The 19,697-nt window shown below is 40.5% G+C and overlaps 4 protein-coding genes across 6 annotated transcripts in view; 2 read left to right on the top strand and 2 right to left on the bottom strand.

Annotated features, from left to right (window-relative positions):
- The window catches only part of LOC142402537 (uncharacterized), a 28,018-nt gene extending 24,107 nt beyond the window's left edge, over positions 1-3,911 (bottom strand). The window contains exon 1 of the mRNA XM_075488062.1: positions 3,630-3,911. The gene's annotated coding sequence lies outside the window, so the exon portion shown is untranslated. The remainder of the gene's footprint in view (positions 1-3,629) is intronic.
- Positions 3,912-4,877: 966 nt separating this feature from the next.
- On the top strand, positions 4,878-9,043 carry LOC142366115 (syncoilin-like). The gene is made up of 5 exons (XM_075447918.1): positions 4,878-5,011; positions 5,234-5,713; positions 6,642-7,052; positions 7,124-7,248; positions 7,329-9,043. Exons 1-5 carry the CDS (start codon positions 5,000-5,002, stop codon positions 7,393-7,395), a joined length of 1,095 nt encoding a protein of 364 aa, XP_075304033.1. The 5' UTR covers positions 4,878-4,999; the 3' UTR covers positions 7,396-9,043.
- Positions 7,574-12,700, bottom strand: LOC142366114 (histone-binding protein RBBP4). 3 transcript variants are annotated; one of them, XM_075447917.1, is made up of 11 exons: positions 12,574-12,700; positions 11,926-12,073; positions 11,692-11,837; positions 11,407-11,580; positions 11,192-11,307; positions 10,863-11,023; positions 10,640-10,766; positions 10,450-10,527; positions 8,563-8,697; positions 8,355-8,465; positions 7,574-8,200 (listed from the first exon to the last, which is right to left on the bottom strand). In XM_075447917.1, exons 1-11 carry the CDS (start codon positions 12,587-12,589, stop codon positions 8,138-8,140), a joined length of 1,275 nt encoding a protein of 424 aa, XP_075304032.1. In that variant the 5' UTR covers positions 12,590-12,700; the 3' UTR covers positions 7,574-8,137. The 3 variants fall into 3 exon arrangements, with proteins under 3 accessions (XP_075304032.1, XP_075304030.1, XP_075304031.1); XM_075447915.1 differs by lacking the exon at positions 12,574-12,700 and adding an exon at positions 12,235-12,557; XM_075447916.1 differs by lacking the exon at positions 12,574-12,700 and adding an exon at positions 12,235-12,556 and having other exon boundaries at positions 11,695-11,837.
- A 448-nt stretch (positions 12,701-13,148) lies between these two features.
- zbtb8os (zinc finger and BTB domain containing 8 opposite strand) lies at positions 13,149-18,222 on the top strand. Its single transcript, XM_075448365.1, has 7 exons — positions 13,149-13,346; positions 13,683-13,707; positions 13,795-13,916; positions 15,605-15,687; positions 16,874-16,926; positions 17,608-17,644; positions 17,736-18,222. The coding sequence occupies exons 1-7, from the start codon at positions 13,265-13,267 to the stop codon at positions 17,820-17,822; spliced, it is 489 nt and encodes a 162-aa protein (XP_075304480.1). The 5' UTR covers positions 13,149-13,264; the 3' UTR covers positions 17,823-18,222.
- The last annotated feature ends 1,475 nt before the right edge of the window (positions 18,223-19,697 follow it).

Here is a 19,697-nt window from a genome sequence, read left to right as displayed (position 1 = left end):
CACACCCTAAAGAGATCAGGGTCATAGCTAAGTTGCAAATACAGTCATTTCAAATATTAGTTTTATGCTCTGGAGAGCAGGGGCATTAAGAATTATACAGGTAGTGTGTGGCCTGGGGGGCAAAGGAGGGGGCTCCAGGAAATGTAACGTTGACTGCACTGAGTCATACAGGGAAGCTGCCAGAGCAGACTGCTACTGCCTCATGGGGATAAGACAAGAGGGAGTGGCAGTGATACAGACAGCCACCTTTGTTTGAATTAGAACTGGCTCAGTTTATCCAATAGGCCATTCAAATGTACACCTAAGCTGTTGGTTTCACATGGCATAACTCCTTCAGCTAACAGAGAACAAGGATACAATCAGGCAGAGTGAAATTAGTCGGCACAAGAGGAGAGAAATGATTAGAAGGTTAATACTTTCCTTTTCAGGAGTTGGAGTGATGCTTTCTGTCTGTTCCAGACTTAGAAAAGAAAAAAGGAAGGGGGGTGAGGGTGGTGGCTTTACAGTAACAGCTACTGCGGAAATGAACAGTTTCTGCATTTTACGAAGGTAACTAAATGGAGAGTGTTAAGCAAAACTGGTGTTACTGCGCAGCACCTGCAGGCATCAGTCAGGGCGTTGGCTGTCTTCTCTGGGCTTTATCAAACAAAGGAGAGCGCTGCAGCTCAAGACCAAACTTAAGTAACCTTGTCTGAACCAGAGCTCTGCAAACTCATCTGCCAGTGCTTAACACATCTGACATGTGCTGTGATGGATCGTGGGGCTACTATGAATGAAAAACTGGAAAGTCTCAATTCCAAGGACTTAAGGAGGTTTCATGGGATTCATTTTACAAGTAAAGAAACTGGAAAGCTAGTTATATGTAAGATTTCCCACCATACAAGAAGTTGGCCTCTTTTCTCTGGATAAACAAGACAAAAGTCCCGGGTGTCCAAAAGTTTCTTGCCGTTTGGTTTCCTACCAACATATCAGCATAAACATACAGCGACAAAGGACTTGGACTGAAAGATAATCCCTTACTGACATGATGTGGTCCCTTTGTTTGCTGCAGAAAGGATACAGTTCCAGTAACACCATGTAGGTAACGAGTGATAAAAATAAACACAACTAACACTGCAGGGCAGTAATGACACAAACAAAAACCAAAGTTCTCCAAGGTTCTCTGAAGTTCTAGAAGTTCAGTATGTGTGTGTGTGTGTGTGTGTGTGTGTGTGTGTGTGTGTGTGTGTGTGCGTGTTTGGGAAAGCCGATGTGTGATGGGGTAAAGCAAGCTGGCGCACTGCTGTAGCCATGCAGCAGCTTGTCTTGTAAGAGCAGCAGCTGCATTCCTAAGAGATTGATAATTACCGTCTGAAGAACTTTTCTTTCCAAATCGGCTTTCACCCCCCGCCCCCCCCACCCAAACATGCACACACACACAGGACCTCCACCCCTCATCCCCTACTCTTGTTCTCCCTGTCGCCCCCACCTTCTCCCTGCCACACATCCCTCATACAGTGGCCCTGGAGACTCAGTTACGGAGGAAAATGGATAATGGCAGGCACATGGGAGTCATTTAGAGATAACAATATATGCGGTTGTGTGCCTGTACTGGCTGATATTTAACTCTGTGTAAAAGGGGACAGATACAGGCACAAATGAAAATATGGGGCTGGAAGATGGCAACATTTGGCAACTTTGCTAAAAATATACTTAAAGGAGTAGCTGATTATCATCTGTTTTGGTAAACATGCTAAATTAGATTGTGAAAAGGTGGTCTCTTACAAAGTTACGGTTTGTCCCTACTGACTGTCATCACTGAATGCTGCCGGGGAAAAATAAGATTTCCCCTTTTATTCTTTTAGATCTTGTTTTGGTTTAAAACCAAGCTTACTGAGAAAGTGTCTCGTTTGCTTTGCTTCAAGGGGTTGCCGGGTCTCTAGGTTTGGCTTGCGGCCTCTGTAGAGCTTAAGACCCCCGAACTGGAAAGTCACACATGGACAAAAAGAAAGTGCTGTGCAGCAGTAGTGACCAGTTCACAGAGAAGACAAACACAGCTGGACAGCCGGATTTAAAAATATACCCTGGCATCTCTGTGTCTCTGCTTGGCCTGGGCCAAAACAATATCCTTTCAATTTGGTGCTTACTTAGTCTGAGAGTCGGCTGAGTGGGCAACAGTCAGGCGAAAATGTAGTGTGGGAATGTAATGGTCAAGAGTTGAGAGCAGAACCAGTGTGGATTCTCAAAAAGACAAGAAAATAAAGCGACTTGGGGTGTAAGTGGAGAGGAAAATCGCGCTTATTTGCATATGCACACAAACTTCTTCATGTCGTACTACTCCTAACATCCAATCACTCAATATTTCCAAACTGCTGATAAGGAACAACTGATGAGTTACTCATCAGCTAAACCCTCTGATTAATAGCATACTGTTTCCCACTCAGCCATTTCGTCATCGAAGGTCCACACGACACACAGACATCACTCAGGCAGTCATGAGTCTGACTGTTCCTCCTGTTGCCTTCCTTTGACCAGCAGCTTTGACCTTTCCTCCACTAAGCTGACTCACAGTGAAGACAGCAAACAACTGAAAAGCTGAAGCGATTCCCAAGAAAATAATGAACTGCTTGGTAAAATCCTCATCCTGTGCGTGTCCTCCTCACTCACTGCCCCTCTGCTATCATCCCGACTCAACTGAGGGCACTCCTCAATCTTCTAATGAATCTACAAGGCTCTGCCACTCTAGTGCTTGCAAAACAAACCTGTAATCTCCATGGGTACAAACCTTGGCATAGCAGCCCGATGAAGAAGGAGCACCAGTATGCAACACACCCTTTCTAAACAAATGGCTCTGTCTTAGCCTCACCTACCGCAGGGTGCAAGAGGCAAAGTTGAAGCCATGGAAGTGAAAATAACAACCCCCACCAACCGGAAAAGCTGCAGAGTTTTCAGAAAAGTTTTGATTTGGAGCTCGACTCCTGTCCAAAGTGCAAGAGATGCAGCAGACAAACAGAGAGGGGGAGTCCTAAGGTGGTCCTTTTTATCTCTGTCAGGTTAATCAACAAGCAGTGCACACGGACTGTCATTGACTGGCAAAGATTTAACCAAGTCTCCGGGCATCCTGCTGTACAACAGTTCTTTCTGGCTGGGTCAGTAATGGGAAACAATTGTTGTCATTGTCATTGTCATAAGATCCATAGTTGAAAGAAGCACGGCAGGTCTTAAATTACCTCCGCTCAGGATCCCTCAAGGCCAAGCTCAGAAAATCTCCCACACCTAGGTAGTTTTTTTTTTTGCATGCCTGTCTGCATTTACTCAACCCTCTTACCATCCATTTGCTCCTCGTTTTATCTGATTACCAAGAAGAAGGTGTTTACACGTGAGGGCTGCTCTGTCGACGTCAAGGATAAACGTACATGTGTTTATATTAAAGCAGCTGCAGCTGAATTTATATGACCCACAGCTTTACATAAATCTACTTAGAAGTCCGTTCATCAGGGCGTTTATTCGTTTTATAATTTAACTGATTTTGCAAAAATATTTATATTTCCTATCACTGAAAAGGTAGACTGTTTGGCTTAATCTGCCGGTGTCGCCTAAACTTCTTCATTAAAACTCTAACAACGACAAAACCAAAGTGTTGATCATACCTTGTGAAACTTCAGAGATCCGGATACACTGATTCACCCACTCTCCATTTAAAGCGTCTCCTCGCTGCGTCCTTGCTCTCTAACTCCAAACTTTTCAGCGTCCGAGGGAAAACTTCAGGTGAATCATTTCGTTTCCGCAAACTTCTGCGCACTTCACGAAACAACCGGATTTATTTTGCTTCCGCCGGTTCAGCGCCAGTGTGTCGGTCCTTGTCAGGTGCTGTTTGTGTGAGGACGCTCCACTGGACGAAACCACGGAGGGGGAATGAAGGGAAACTGCTGTCGACCTGCAGCTCCCACCTGTAGGAGGCAGGGCGCGCGCTCAGGTGGGAGCCACAGGCCACGGTCGGTGTTGTGAGGACATCTAGCGGCGCAGAAACGAAACAACAAGCGGCTTGGACCTAATTGGGGGGTAAAATATATATATTTTAAAAATCCTTTAATTTTTAAAGTTAAAAATGAAGTTTTGACGCACTTTCTGTGTAAACAATGCTTATTGAATAATATCGAATACAACGGAATACTATTCTAATCATTAGAATATTATCTTTGCTATTTATCATATCATTATGACCACATTTAGGTTTAATTTTACAAGTGGACCTCTTTAACATTGTAAAACATTGGGCTTATTCGGTATTTTTGGTTTTGTTATTGAGAAAATTGACAACAGAACACACAAGACTGAACAAGCCAAATAAAGACTTCACTGGGAATCTAGATGAAGATATAATTTTGAATCAATTTGTCTCGAGAAGTGTGCAAATGTTGGCTTTCTTTTTACAAAACTTTATTGTATTTAACAGAATAAAGAGTGTGTTACTAATGTAGACTATGCACCATTGATAATTAATATATTCCCATAAGAACACCCTTTCACGAAACCCTGTTGTGTAATTCGTGTGTGTGGCTGCTTCCATTTGTCTGTGTAAGATTTGATGGACGGCATGCAAAATACTTCAAACAAATCTTGTTCTCAGATCATGCAAACTAACAGGGAGCTGAAGCCAACATGGGATACACAGGCCTGCAATTGTTGCAAAACCCTTGCCTGCACAATTGTCAGAGGCCAGATGTTTTTAGTAGAGACCTAAATAACGTTGTTGCTTGCTGCCAGGCTGTCAAACTGTATAAATATAGCTTTCTGTGGCACCCAAGCTGGTCCAGACATGTGCTTCCTGATGCATCCGGAGCATGTAGGCCGGTCTGCTCCCAGCACTGGCACAGTTTGTGTTCCCATGTGGGGGTATGATAGAGTCTTAGATAGAGTTTCCCCTCAGTGCCTCCAGTGTTATTTATAAGCACAAAGTGTGCCACTGTTTTCCTGGAGACAGACACACAGCGGGGAAAAGCTAAAAGTCTGACCTGTCATGTCCAGAAAGGTAAGTAAAATTATGTGTCAGTGTGAGCTGTTACCCTTTGATATGAGACATAATGTTTTGTTGATGAAAGTCTGTAATGACTTTGTGAGGTTAGCAGCTATCAGAACTGTTATTCATGGAAAACAACCTTATCAGATGATGAAAACCAGAATCCCATCAGTTAATGTTGATTAGTAGCTGATTAATGGCAGTCAACTTGTCTCCTCTGAACTTGCCTCTCAGCTTGTCATGGACAATGAAAGATCAGTGGAGGATGGAAAAGACACAACACCTACAGAGGACTCACACATGGAAGATATCTCAGAAAACATGCACACTGACTCCAAAGCAGAGACTGTCTTTCCTGTGGATGAAGGCACACAACACCACACGCCACAGCTGGACCAGGTGGACGTGAAAACTCTGGGGCAACTTTTTGAGCACTGCATCCAGGAAGTGTCTCATCTGGAGAAGCAGAGGGACGAGCTGATACAGGAGCTCGTTGATCTGCAGGAACCTATGCTGCAGGTTGTGGAGCACCTCAGAGGGAAGCTCGAGGGGACGCAGAGGCTGCTCACTCTGGCTCAGCTGGATTATATCGTTGTTTATGAGGAGGTTCAGCAGGTGAAGAGGAAAGTGTTTGCTACAGCTAGAGTCTGCATCCAGAGCCAAGTGGAGCTGGCTGCACACAAGTACGAGGTGGATCAGTCTGTTGTTACACAGGTATGGACAAACCATTGCTTTGTGCATATTTGTTCCCAATTTCAATAGAAAAAACAAACATATAACAAATCATGTTGGTTTTCAAGCGCTGAATACCACACAGACTGAAAACATTTGGCCCATCATGGGTCCAATGGGCAAAGGGAACTTTTCTGATACATGTTTTTTCAGGATTAAATTGATTTGGTTTTTTTTACATGTTCTTTTGTGAATAAAATATTGGTTTCTCAGATTTGTCAACCATTGCATTCTGTTTTTATTTACATTATAGTGTCACAACTGTTTTTTTTGTTTTTTTTGGAATTGGGCTTGCAAAACCTCCCCCATGGAGCAAAATACAAATCTAGATAATCAAGATAATTTAATTTTGACTCTTACAAAACAAACATTATATATATTGTGACACAAGAGTCTCTGAGAGCATGTTTTGGAGAGAGATAATCATGCTGGAAACCCCATGAAACAGCAACAGTGTTTAAAATCTGTTATATTGTTAACTGACGATACTACTATGATCCAAACCCCCTAAATTTACTACATTTAGCAAATGTTATCAGCTTAAAAGGTTCTACTCAGAAATGGCTTATAACATTTGTTAAAGTAGGAAGTACACAACAGAATGGGATGAGCTTTTTAAAGAAATGATTTAACCTGCATGAAATGATCAGACGCTCCTGGTATTGTTGCCATCAGTATCAACCGGATAAACATTTCCCATTCTTTTAATTAATTCGTTGCTTTCATTGAATATCTAGGTGCAGAGAGTATTTGTAGTCCCAAGGGAGGTCATTCTGATCTGTTGACCATAACCAATTTTTATAATATCCATCTAATTTGATGGATAGTCGTCATCTCCAGTCCCCTTACTCTAGCCAAAACTTATAGTACTGTTACTGTGGCAAAAGTGTCATTTTTCATTTGTTCATAGGAGGAGCTCAAGGCTTACATCCTAAGTCTGACCCAGGAGTTGTCCCAGCTCAAGCAATCCCACCAGAACCAGCTCAACTCCCTCAGGGATCAGGCCTCCAAGGCGTGCAGACCGAGGGCCATGAGTGACGTCGGTCAGTGCCGCCGGGCTTCCATCAGGCTGCAGCGGCGTCTCAGCGGCAGCGTGAGGGCGCTGGAGGGCTGGTACGAGCCTCGCCTCATGGCCCTGCTGAGGAGAAGGCAGGCCGGGGAGGAAGCTTTGAGAAACTGCAGGGAGCAAGCAGCGGACCTGAGGGCCAGCCTGGGGCCTCTGAGAGAGGACACACAGAGACTGGAGGTGCAGAGATCCTGTCTAGAGGGGAGGATCGCTCTCATGGAGGCAGAAAAGGATGAGAGCAAAGCACATTACAAGGTACAATGACTCTGGAACACAAGGTATAATATGTGTTATAACCCAAATCTGACGTTCTTTCACTTTACCAGGAGACTGTGGAGAAACTGAAAGAAACTCTGAGGGAGCTACAATCAGAATTTGAGCTTCAAACTAAATCTAAGAAGGATTTGGAGGATCTTAACAAAGGCCTTTTAACAGAGCTCACATTTCTGAGGTAATTTTAAACCAGTGGTTTACAGCTTTAACTCATAATAAAGTGGAAATTCTGAGAATAAATTATTATTTGTCTTACAGAGGCAGCAATGAATACAGCAACACTCCTGCAGAGGAAGACCAACAATTCTCCATTACAAGCAATTAGTCTCAACTACAAACCAAACCGTTGCGTTTACATCGAGCTAAAACTGTTCTAGTTTACAGAATGAGGCCAATTTTTCTATGTACATTTGCCACTAGAGGCTCATTTACCCGATTGTGTTTTACAGCAAATGACTCTACACAACCTTTAAAACGCAATGCCAAGAAACAGAGTATAACGCTTTACTGTAAATATTTTTATTATGAATATACTTAGGTACACAAGAGATCAGAAGCAACACACAAACAAAATCCAGAGAAACAAAATAAAATTACACAAGAGGCGACACACAATCTGGAAAATTCATACTACAAATATCAAGCAAATAAAAAGGAAAACCTACAGTATGTACAGTCGTGTTAAAAATGGATCACTGTAGAGACGTCTTCTGCACAGCTAATGATGAAAGAAATAAAAATCCATAAGGAGAGCAAACCGGATGATGACAGTCGTGTCTGTGAGCGTTCATTACAAGCCGGAGTTGAGTTTGAAAAACTACAAGATCTAAAAAAAAAAAAAAAAAAAAAAAAAAGAAAAATCCTGACCAAAACAGATGTTCTTTTTAAATAAGTTGTGACACGATGACGGTGCAGCATTTCATCTTTTCTACAAAACACCGCTGCTAAAAAAAAAAAAAAATTAAAAAAAAAAGCATTTTAAAAGATTTTACTGCATACACAGCCAGCACTGGGAAACTGATCCATTTTTAACAAGCAGGTCAAAAGAAGACACGTGAAGACTGGACTCATGCCTGGACCTCTGAATCTGCAGCGCCCTCTGGGTCCTCGTCGTTGTAGATATTTTCAGCCTGTGGAAGAATTTCCACAAATCATATTCGCTGTTATTCTTATAATAAACTCACTGTAGCATTAACATTTTCTTCATCATTTTTACTTTTTTTTCTATCAAATTAAAATGAAGTATTTGATTCCTCATAATCCACTGGAACACAAAGCTCTTACCATCTGCCACACTTGCATGATGTTGTCCTCCGATACAGAACAGATGACCCACGGCTCGTTGGGGTTCCACGAGAAGTCGGAGATCTTAGCTGTGTGTCCACCGTGGATGAACTACAGGCAAACAAAACAGGAGAAATTAGGTGGTGTACTAGGATTCAGTTTAAAAATGTGTTCACACCAACCCTGCATCATTACGGCCACAACTCACCAGCAGCTCAGGAGGACCATCCTCAGCATCTTCTGGCGACTGCTCCTCTCCGATCTTACTGAGATCCCACACGTTGAGCCGCCTGTCGGTGCCGCTGGAAGCGAGGATGGTTTCGTTATGAGGAGACCATTGAACCTGCAAAGAAGAGACGGATGTGGTGTAACTTTTCTGCTAGGAAGTGCTTTGTAGCAGCCAACTGCCTGTTTTTTGTTCCAAGATCCTTCTCTGTTCACAATGTACCCCTTAAATTAGTGATGGGACACAGGAACTGAAGCTTTAAAGCATGTGTTGAATGGGAAGCACAATTTCAGATTAAGCCCTTTTCAAAGACTGAATCATCCTCCCAGAAATCCCAAGATTTATGAAAAATAAATACTCCCACATTCGGCTGCCGATGATGTTTTTTTAAAATCAATATTTAATTTGTAAACAGTGTGACATTGTAAAAATAGAAATCAATAAAAAGGAGTAAGCTGAAATAAAAACTGATCTGTATTGTAATGAAGTGAGATTCTGAATGTTCTTCAAAAATTGCTTCTGCAGCGTTTAAGAAAAAAGGTCAAATAAAATTTAAAAAACATGGCAGAAATAGCTATGACAACAGGATCACTCAATTAAATAAAAAAGGTACAGCTCACAAATAAATGGCACCATTTTCAAAACTCAAGGAGCTGTTTTCAGAGCATCCAAAGATATGAAAGCTGTTTCAACGAGTTTCATCTGGTTGTCACATCTCAAAACAATCATACTTGATCACATAACCACAAGCCTGTTATAAACCACACATACATGTGTGTTGATGGAAGATAATGCGGGCATGCAAGTTAAGTTGCTGCTGACCAACTTGATCACGTGCTGCAGATCAAGATGTCTTTCAACTGTCTCGTCTCCTGAACAAACTCTCCCTTAAACCTCTAACTGGAACCTACAGCAGATGGAGTAGTTGCTCACATACCGCAACACAAAGTGCACTGAGGCTGAAGCGTGGAACAAGGCCCATCATTACCAGTTCAATGAGAAGTGAAGTGAGTTTGTCCACAGGACAAGAGCTCAACTGAAGAGGAAACTGAAAAGCTAACCAGGAGGATCTGGAGGTGGGGACAGGCAGCAACTGAGCTTTCCAAATATAATATTTACATATAACAGTTGTGCCATTATTCTATATAGGTGTGGACATTTCTCATTTCAAAGTAGCTTCAAAAGTTATGTTCAACACTGCTGAGATCTCTGAGAAGACTCTACAGCGAGAGGTTATAAAAAACATTAAAAAAAAAAAAAAAGGTGCATCTGGGCTCAATTTGGATTTTATGAACATACTGGAAAACATTAATTACAAACACAATGTGCAAAATCCATCTCCTAATTTTTTTTAAATCAAAGTGCGATTATAAACGATATAAAAACCACATTAGATGTTTTTGTCCTGACCTGAAACTCAAGGAATACAGCCAGCCCAACTAATCAGTCAAGAACTAATAACGCGTTGTAAACTTGATCAACTAAGGGAGGGAAGACAATCACCACATCTGTGACGGCTTTTCAGACAATGATCTACATACATTTGTCAGCAGAGTATGCTGCGTTTCACCAGCTGCTGAAATACTTGGAGCCATGTTGTGAGCAGACAACTCCTTATTGAGAAACCTCAACCTGCACTCTGCAGCCAATTTAACGCCCAGGTAAAAGTTTTAATGAGTAAAGCCAGCAAAACAGCCATTATATGAGACTTGTGGACTTTAAAGGAGGCCGACTAATACGTAACAAAGTATTGAGATGGATCACACAAACACAAGAACTAAAACCATGCAGCTTTCATGTTCAAGGCATCCGTCTGATTTTGAAAAGTAAATTCAAACTGTTCTCACTGCTGATTAGTTTGGGTCTTACCTGGAAGATCTCGTCTTTGTGAGATTCAAATGAATGAAGCTTCAACTTAAGGTTCCTCAAGTCCCAAAGAGCCACAGTCTACACAAACAAACAGACAAAATAAATAAAAATAAAAAACAAGCAGCATGAACTGATTAATCTTAAAACTACAACAGGCTATTCACAACAGTTCTACGGAGAGTGTCCCCACCTTATCTGCAGAGCCAGTGGCCAGAATGAACTCGCTGTAGGGATTAAAAGAGAGGCAGTTGACCTCAGCAGTGTGGGCGTCCACCGCATGGCTGGGTTTGGAGGTGTTGTTGGACCGCGTATCCCAGCTGTACCACAAACAGACAAAAGCACCAACTGTTTAGAGAAAGCTGGAAATGAACAACAACTTTGTTTTGCTGCGAGTCATCTTGGACGGAACCTACATCATAAGTTTCTGGTCATCTGCCACCGATCCAAAGAGTGATTCATGGAGCAGGTGCCAGGAGACGTCCTCCACCACAGCAGTGTGGCCTGTGAAGATTGTCTTGGCATCCACGATCTTCCCCTCCTTGGGCACCGTACTGATGTCCCACAGGCATATGGTCTGTGCAACATAAAGATGCAACATAAAATGTAAAAAGCTGCTAAAAGATTCACCGACATCATTGAAAAAAAAAAAAAATTCATGGAAAACTAAGAATGAAATTAAGAGAAACACAAGACAGGCAGTATTAATGAGAATTACACATGCATGTTCTGAAAAGTTTCTTACATGGTCATCGGAAGCACTTAGGAGGCATCCGCTGAGGTTTGGGTTCCAGGAGAGACCGTAGCCCTCCTTCTGGTGGCCTCTGAGACGCAGGTCTGGGGTGCATTCTCCAGAAGGGTCTTCAGTGTAAAGGAAACCAGTGTTATAAGAATGTGCAACGTTTCTGCAGTAACAACACTTGTCAATGTGTTGTAACCCTTCAGAATAAGTGTTCCTACCAGGCTTGGAGGGGTGCTTTGTGTAATCAAAGACAAGCACATCGCTGGTAGGTGTCTTGGTGGCAATGATGCAAGGGTTCTGGGGCATGTAGCGGGCTCTGTTCACTTCTCCCTCATGGTTGATCTTGATCTCAATCTCTATCTTTCCACTTACGGAGCCAAAGCCTCCAAATTCTAAAATGGAAGTAAAAAAAATAAAAATAAAATATTTGCTAAGAATACCCATTGAGAACAAACATTATCCATACGGCCTTTAGCAAAGGCTTCTGACGGATTTTCTCTCACCGCCTTTCTCGCTGTCGTAGTGTGAGGCATCAAATTGGGCATCATCATTTGGGAGCTGAACACTGGCAATCACAAGGTGATTCTGCTCATCAGAAGTGTGCGTCCCCAGAACCAGCCTGTGAACACTGTAGTCCTTTCCCTCTGGTCTGTGGAGAGACATAACCGTTGCATGGGTCATTCTCATCTCTTATCACAACTCCGTCCCTGAGAAGATGTAACACATTCCCTTCTCACCTGGTGACATCTGGCAGCCACTGAGCTGTGAGGCTGGGCCACTCCAGGGCATGAGTCATGACCAGGTCATAGAGGAAAGGGGTGTTCTTCTTCCATATCTTGTACTCTTCATTGATCACCCTTTCCTCCACAGCATCATCAAATGCAGCTGCAAATGAATGAAAATCATTTTCAAGCAATACACAACAATTATTAAATCATACCTTTTTTAAAAATACACACAAAGCATACAATTTATCTGGACTGAGCAGAAAATGTAGTTGCTAATACTAAAGTTATGTCAGGAAAGTATTTTACTTGATAAATTACCATTGTGGGCATCGTTCCGGTTTATTTTCCTCATGAAATAATATTAGTACAAGATGCTTGACCTTGCTCCCGTAAAACAAAAACTAGTGTACTCAAATGATATCTTAACCCAAATGGAGCTGTGTACTCCACATTAATACGTTAAAAGTCCCGATTTGGCAAGCAAGCTAGTAGCTAACGTTAGCAGGGGCTAGCAGCTAGCGTGTTGCTCTAACAATGAAAGGAGATGCTGGCTGGCGCGCCAACGGCCACCGGTCTGTCGGAATCTTGATTTTCAATCAACTTAAACGACAAACATCCAGATTCAGCATTCTACTTCAGAAAAATGGACGCCCTTACCATCTTTATCAGCCATCGTGGCGTAGCTAGATCACGAATAATGGCAAAAAAATAAGTAATTTTGGGAGAGCGCTCATAAGACAGCACGTAGCCTTGCAATGGCGCCAACTCCATAGAACGCAGTTGGCCAATCAGGATTCAGCAAAGCCGACAGGAAGTCATTACGACAACACGTTACTATATCCGGAACCTCCTTCTTTGCCTCGGGGGTGTATGCAGCATTATTGGTAACAGGGAACTTGAACTTCTGAGCTCCAACTTGGAAAATCATAGAAAACGCTACAAAAGTCGGATTTATTAGACTTGGTTAAGGTTTCTCAATGCAGAGTTAAGTATTCAAACGTAATTTCTTTTAGGGGGCACTTTCATTTTAAAACGCAAATTATTTCCATCATTATCATTAAAGATTTAAAACATTAGACTTTTTTTTTTTGACGCATTTATAATATTTTTTTCTGTCAGATAGTCGAACAGTATAACTGCTGTGAGGTTTTTAATGTTAACAGCAAAGCAACACTATAAACCTTCGTCTCAAACTTAGCGTGGAGGAAACTTACACCATAAGGCTTTGAAATTTCCACTTCTGAGGAACCGCGAACGCAGCACAAGCCTTGTTTATCTCGTTGCGCATTGATATGGTGTGAAAAGAGTTGATCATTCAATTAAAACTTCAGATACACTCATTGGGGCAATGGATGATCGTGGACTAGACCTGACAGAGGCACAGATAGCTACCAAATCAAAATACCCGCCGATCAACAAGAAATATGAATGTAAGTCTGAATTTTTGATGAAAATGTTGCTAGCTTAGCTCGTTTAGCTCGTGCTGCTGTAAACACTTTCCAGTGCTCAACTTTTGCTCACTGTGCCTGACATTATAGTTAGATTATTGATCTCATTCGGTGAAGGTGTTTATCTAAATTAAGTGCCATACATTACTGTTAGGAGGGCGTCATACCATATTTGTGCTATCCAAAGCGTTAATCAGGTCTGGCTTCTCCAAACATACTATCAATAATCTTTGTAAAAAGGTTAACAAGCCAATTTTTTTAAATTGATCTGCAACATTCATTTAACTCATCATGTTACCTTGCGTTTTATTATTTCAGACCTGGATCATACAGCAGATGTACAGTGAGTGTATCTTATTTTGTTTAAATAGACTCATATTTGTCTGATGTTCTGTGTTACTTTTACTAATATTTACATTTATCTTCCAAGAATTCACTCCTGGGGAGAGTCTTTGGAGGAAGCCTTTGAGCAGTGTGCCATGGGGATGTTCGGCTACATGACGGACACAGAGACAGTGGAGCCGATCGATACTATTAAGGTGGAATCGGAAGGTGAGAGCACAACATAAGCCGTAGTCACACCTGTTCTATACCTGATCACAGCCATCGGGGACACAATGAAGAGGTGTATGTGTTCTGTAGCAATGTGTAGATACAAGGTTTCCCTGCTCGACATTGTCCAGAACATCACTGTGGCCATTGTTGCAGCTTTCGGGGGTGGACCCATAACCTGCAAGCTGCAATGCACTGTGTTCACATACCTTTCTATCATAGCCAACATTATGTTATCCAGCAATTAATGCAACAGTAGGACTTTTTGGCATCGCACAGCCCAGTCTTTGCTTCCCACATGCGTCAATGATAGTTGCCTTCGCATGATCGGTCTGTGCTTCATCCGTTGTCTTTCTTTGGACTGCCTTTGGTAGGGGCTAGTTAGTAGCCATCCCCAAGTCAAAATAACTCTGATCTTCATGCATGTCAATTATTCCCTCTGCTAAGACCTTAGCTTAAAGACCTGTCTGTTCTCTTGCTGCTCCAAATACCCCACCTCTTGACAGATGTGTTTGCTATCAGATCATAAAGAAATATGTTTACATTAAACAATAAGCTAATCATTGTGTCATTTAGAACAAAACTGGACTTGCTTGTAAATATGTTAGTCTGAATGGATAGTGCTGGTCATGCTGCAATTTTCATCTTTTTTTAAATCTTTTTTTTAATCTTTTTGCATAAACAGTAAAGTGCAAGTTTGTGTTAATAAAACTGTTTTCAATAAGGGTGCTCTCATCCATTTTTTCAAGTAACTTAAAGACAATGTCTGTGCAGTGAATATGGGTATACAAACACTGTGTGATCATCTCCCAAAGATGAAGTTAGAAGCAGCAGAACGTCTTGAACCTTTACTCACACAGTCCACAGGGGCGCAGTGTCAGACATACTTGGGTTCATCACTCGATTTCGCTCCCATGTGTGTGTGGAAAAGTGGATCACCTAACTAAACTCAACCTGGACATTGTTTTTTGTTGGGTCCCTGGTCACATGGGCCTGAGCGGTAATGAAAAGGCTGACAGTGCTGCTAAAGGAGCCCTGGATGAAGATATTACTGAATGCCAAATCCCTGTCTCTGATATCAAACCTGTACTTTCTTCCTACATAATGGATAAATGGCAAGCTGAATGGGACAACTGTGCTGGAAATAAGCTGCATGAAATATGTAATACTCTGAAACAAATCACAACTCTGTCATTTTCCTGTAGACATGATCAAGTTGTCTAAGGTGTAGAATTGGACATTCTAGACTCACTCATGGTTTTTTGTTAACTGGAGGTGAACCTCCCCTATGTGATCTTTGTGGTAATCCCTTATCAATTAAGCATATTCTATCTTGCTCTGCCCTTAGAATAAAAAGGCAGCAGTTTTTTTAAAGAAGGTACTATAGTAGGTATTTTTAATAAGGTCCCACCTTTAAAGGTTTTAAACTTTTTAAAGTGCATTGATGTGAACAAACTTATTTAATGTATTTATTTATAAATTTCATTGTTGATATTTAGTGTCAAGTGCAATGTATTATCTGTATTAGCCATGAAATAGCCATAGCTGCTTAACTGGCTTTAAACGAAAACAAACAAACTGTTTCACTTGTAAGTAGTTTTTTATATTGTAACTAATCAGTATAAAACATCATGCTGTTTAAAAGTCAGTGAAACTAAATGCTTTGTGTGTCTGTTCTTTTCTAAAAGGTGATGACATGGAATCCCTTCTCTTCCACTTCTTAGATGACTGGTTATACAAGTTTAGTGCAGATCTCTTCTTTGTCCCCAGGGTGAGTATATGCCTCAATTGTGGAAAGTTTTACACATTGCTTTCATAACTGCGAATCATTGACAAAACATTTTTTCTTGCTTTCTGGATTTTGAGACCGGCTCTTATATTTCCCTGCTTACTGCCAGTGCATGATGTGACACAGATGATTAAACAGTGAAACTGTTCACATCTGGTTATGATATGCATCCTGGTCAATTTGTTCACAATCTAAGGCATCAACACATTTAGATCCAATCCATTAAACCACATTTGGAGGTTGTCTTGGACACCTGTGGCTATGCTATTATAACAGTTTAATGGACCATCTACTGACCGAATGCGCCGCCACACAAGCGGTTATGGGTCCTTTCCGAAGTATAGTCCAAGCGCACAGGATGTATAACTTGGATTAAAACCCCCTGCTCCTTGTTTTTGTTAATTTCTGCTGTGAAAATGAATAAAACAGCTGTGAACTCTATGTAAAAGCTTCGGGCAGTCCTGTAGATGTTTAGTTGTTTTTAATCCTCATCCCTAATTTTTTTAAGTTCCCCTTCACTGATAATCTATTTTGATCCCTTTTAACAAGTCCATAAAATGTTTATTTTTTTTATGTTAGAAGACATATCATGAGCTAAATCAACCATCAGACTGTCTGTATGTTTCACATAGACTAATAGGAAAACCCAGCTCCAACCAGTCCTGAATATTTGCAGAGTGGGGATGTATGGCTCGTTTGTATGTGCTGTTTGGAACAGATGAAATGAGAAGCTACCAAGGCTCAACAAGGAGCCGCAGCTGCCATCGGAGACAGCGAGAAGCTTGCTCGCCTTAGCTGCTATCCTCTTTCGAAAGAGCAACAATTTGTATTTTCAGGTCCCAAAACTAGTTAAATGTGTAATTAAAAGGAGGGGTGATGTAACTTATTGTCTCTATGCCATTTTTCAAACATTATCCCATTAATGTTGCAGAGGATATGCAAATATGGTCCTTATTTCTGTTTTCCCCCTCAAAAGTATTTAATTCATGCATTTCAGTTATGTCAATTTACATCATAAATCCTAACTTAGAAGTTCTATAAATTGGTTAATTTCTGTCCTGTCATATAGTAATATAGTTAGTTCCATTCATTTGATACAGGCGTCTCATTCTTTCTTTATTCTTGTGTTTTCACATGTGCTCACACTTGTGTCATGTCTTTGTTTTAGGAGGTCAAAGTTGTGCACATTGACAGAATGAATTTCAGGATTCGCTCCATTGGGTAAGTTTGGGCACCTATTTACCCATAAAAATAAAAACAGAGGTGGTTGTTGGCGTGTATTACAGTTCTTGCATCATGACCTTGAACTACATATCAAGTCATTTAACCTCTGAAGCCTAGAGTCAGGCTCACATCATTTTAACATTTTGAAGACATGCTTATTTAATTAAAAACAAAATTGATAGATGTGAGGACAAAGTCAGTCATTTACAATAAAAGCTGAGGGTTTAACATGTCAAATGTTTTTTATTTAACAATCCCTCAGGTTTTAAACAAGGGCTGAATGTCTTTTGGTTTGTTTGTTTTAGTTTTGAATTGTTACGGGATTTCATAGGCAACAAATACAGTTTATTGGTGCATAATTTAATATGGCATCATCCACCTTTTGTAATATTGTTCTTAAGTGTCATTAAGTTTCTTTAGTTATTTGTGGGATATACTTTATTTACTTCACTTTCTTTGCGGGTGACTTGTATCACGGGTGACATCTAAAATATCTGAGGTCATCTTGAAAGGGTATAAACTGTACAAAGATGGTTAGGTGTGCTAATGTAGAATACGGATGAGATGATTGAGTTGTAGTGGCTTTAGTTTGGGATTTATTCCTTTACCAAGGAGGTAAAATTCTGCCTACTTCTGCTTTCTCACGTCTTTTTTTTTTTTGATTTTGCTTTTAAAAAGATGGGGTGAAGAATTCTCTCTGGCAAAGCATCCACAGGTAAGCCTGTTGGAGAAAATAATTTCTACATCAAGGTGATTAGAAAAGGTAGATCATTGTAACGCTGTTATGTCCTGTGTTTTCATTAAAGGGAACTGAGGTGAAAGCCATCACATACTCTGCAATGCAGATCCACGATAAGGAAAAACCAGAAATATTTGCCATCATTGACATCTGAGGATACCTATGGAGGCAGATCACACTCTTGGTTCAATGGAACTACAAATCAAAGCCAATTGAAGTGGCATTTTTTATGTAAAGCACTGAATATTAACTAGGAAAACCCTTTTTTTTTCTTTTCTAAAGACTCTATTATAAGAAACATCATCTCAGAAATTATTAAAACCTGTAATGTAAATTAGAGAGAGGCATTGACTTACATTGCATAGAAATAACTGAAGTGTTTACTTTAAGTCACTGTTAAGAAAAACACTGACAGAATGATTTGAATGTTTTTTATTGCATTTGTCAGCCCAGTTTATACATAATTCATTATAATTGTTATTCTAATCTATGGAACATTTGGGATTTGGGTTGATGCCTTTTTTTATTACTTGAAATAAACCATCAAATGTTTATTTTTCTTGTGGTTTTCATCTAACGGTTTCTGGTGCCTCAAATTAAAAGTGTGGTAACTCTGGAGGGTGGAGGGAGATTTAAATACCAAATAATTTATATTATTATCCACAACTCACTTACGGCGTTCCATACAGCAACTTATCGGAAACAGTCATGCACTGACCCCTGTTTTGTAACTGTTTAAACCTATTTCTAGAAAACAAATGTGGATTATGAATGATCAGATGAAGGGACATTTATGTTTTCCAAAGCTCTAAGCTGAAGATGTCTTTTGGGCTCCAAGATCTATGTTCATGCCTGCTTTTAGGCCTGGTTTTCATCTCGAAGGCAGTCAGAAAGAAACAGTGGGACCTGACAAGCACAATCGTAGCAAATCCTGTGCAGTGAAACAGGAAATGTGAAATGAGTGTCCCTGCTTTTAAAAACACTTTAGTGGATGAAAGAGCTTTTTTAAGTTTTTAAAATGACTCGGTGAATATAACAGGCTCATTTTTCAGGTTATGATCGCGGAAGCCTGGTGCTCGCTGGGAATAAAACAATAAATCATTGCAAATTAGAACAAAAACAAAAGAAAGGTAGAGATGCGCGAGTCACAGTTTTAATGGATGTAAGGCAGTGGATAAATCTTAAGTTAGATGCGTTCTCTATGACGCAAACTGCAGAAACTGTTTATTGTAAAATTATGATTTGGCTTAAATAGACTTGGTGTCTAGTTTTTTTGTCTATATATTTTAGTTGATATTCGACAATTAGGTTGAATGGATCATTCAACTTAATTCAACCTGCAGTCTAATTTGTATCCAAAAACTGACCTTATGTCATGGAACGATAGGAGCTCAGGTCCTCATAATAAATTTAAGACAGAAGTCTTGTTAGTTGAAATGAAATTTGAACCTGCTGTCATGGCATCAATCTATGTTAAATAAGAGAAAGGGGTGACAAAAAAAAATTACTAAAACTCCATTGGCAAAGAATGAAAATTAGTTTTAAAACGTTGAGTGTTGTTGAGGTCCTGTTATCAAAGAGCAGGTTGTTCCAACGTGTAGGTGTTGCTACATCAAAAGTCTGGGAACATCTGGTCCATCTGATACCAGTGATCTGTTCAGAGCATGCAAAACTAAAAGATTTGAAAGGTAAGAAAATGCTAAGACAATGTCTTAAAAAAAAAAATCAACTGTGAACAAGTGCAAAGAACCAAAAACTTGCCTTATGTGGTTTCATCTGGAGTCCAGCTGCAGCCTTTTGGACAAGCGGCAGACTTGAAAGCAGAGACTGGCTGATACCTGCCACGATTAGGACTATTAAGCTGCTTTCACACACACACACACACACACACTGGAGTCCTAAAATATTCTAAAGATGATACAGAGGACCATGTGAAAATATATATGTCAGCAGAAAAAATCTTCCACTTTTAATCAAATGTATGAATAGCAGCTGCAAAAAGATTCTAGATAAAGTGTCTGCAAATTCT

This window comes from Odontesthes bonariensis, chromosome 17 (assembly GCF_027942865.1).
Source record: "Odontesthes bonariensis isolate fOdoBon6 chromosome 17, fOdoBon6.hap1, whole genome shotgun sequence".
NCBI lineage: Eukaryota > Metazoa > Chordata > Actinopteri > Atheriniformes > Atherinopsidae > Odontesthes > Odontesthes bonariensis.
The sequence above is the reverse complement of the archived record's forward strand: the minus strand, read 5'-3'. Positions and strand labels throughout refer to the sequence as shown.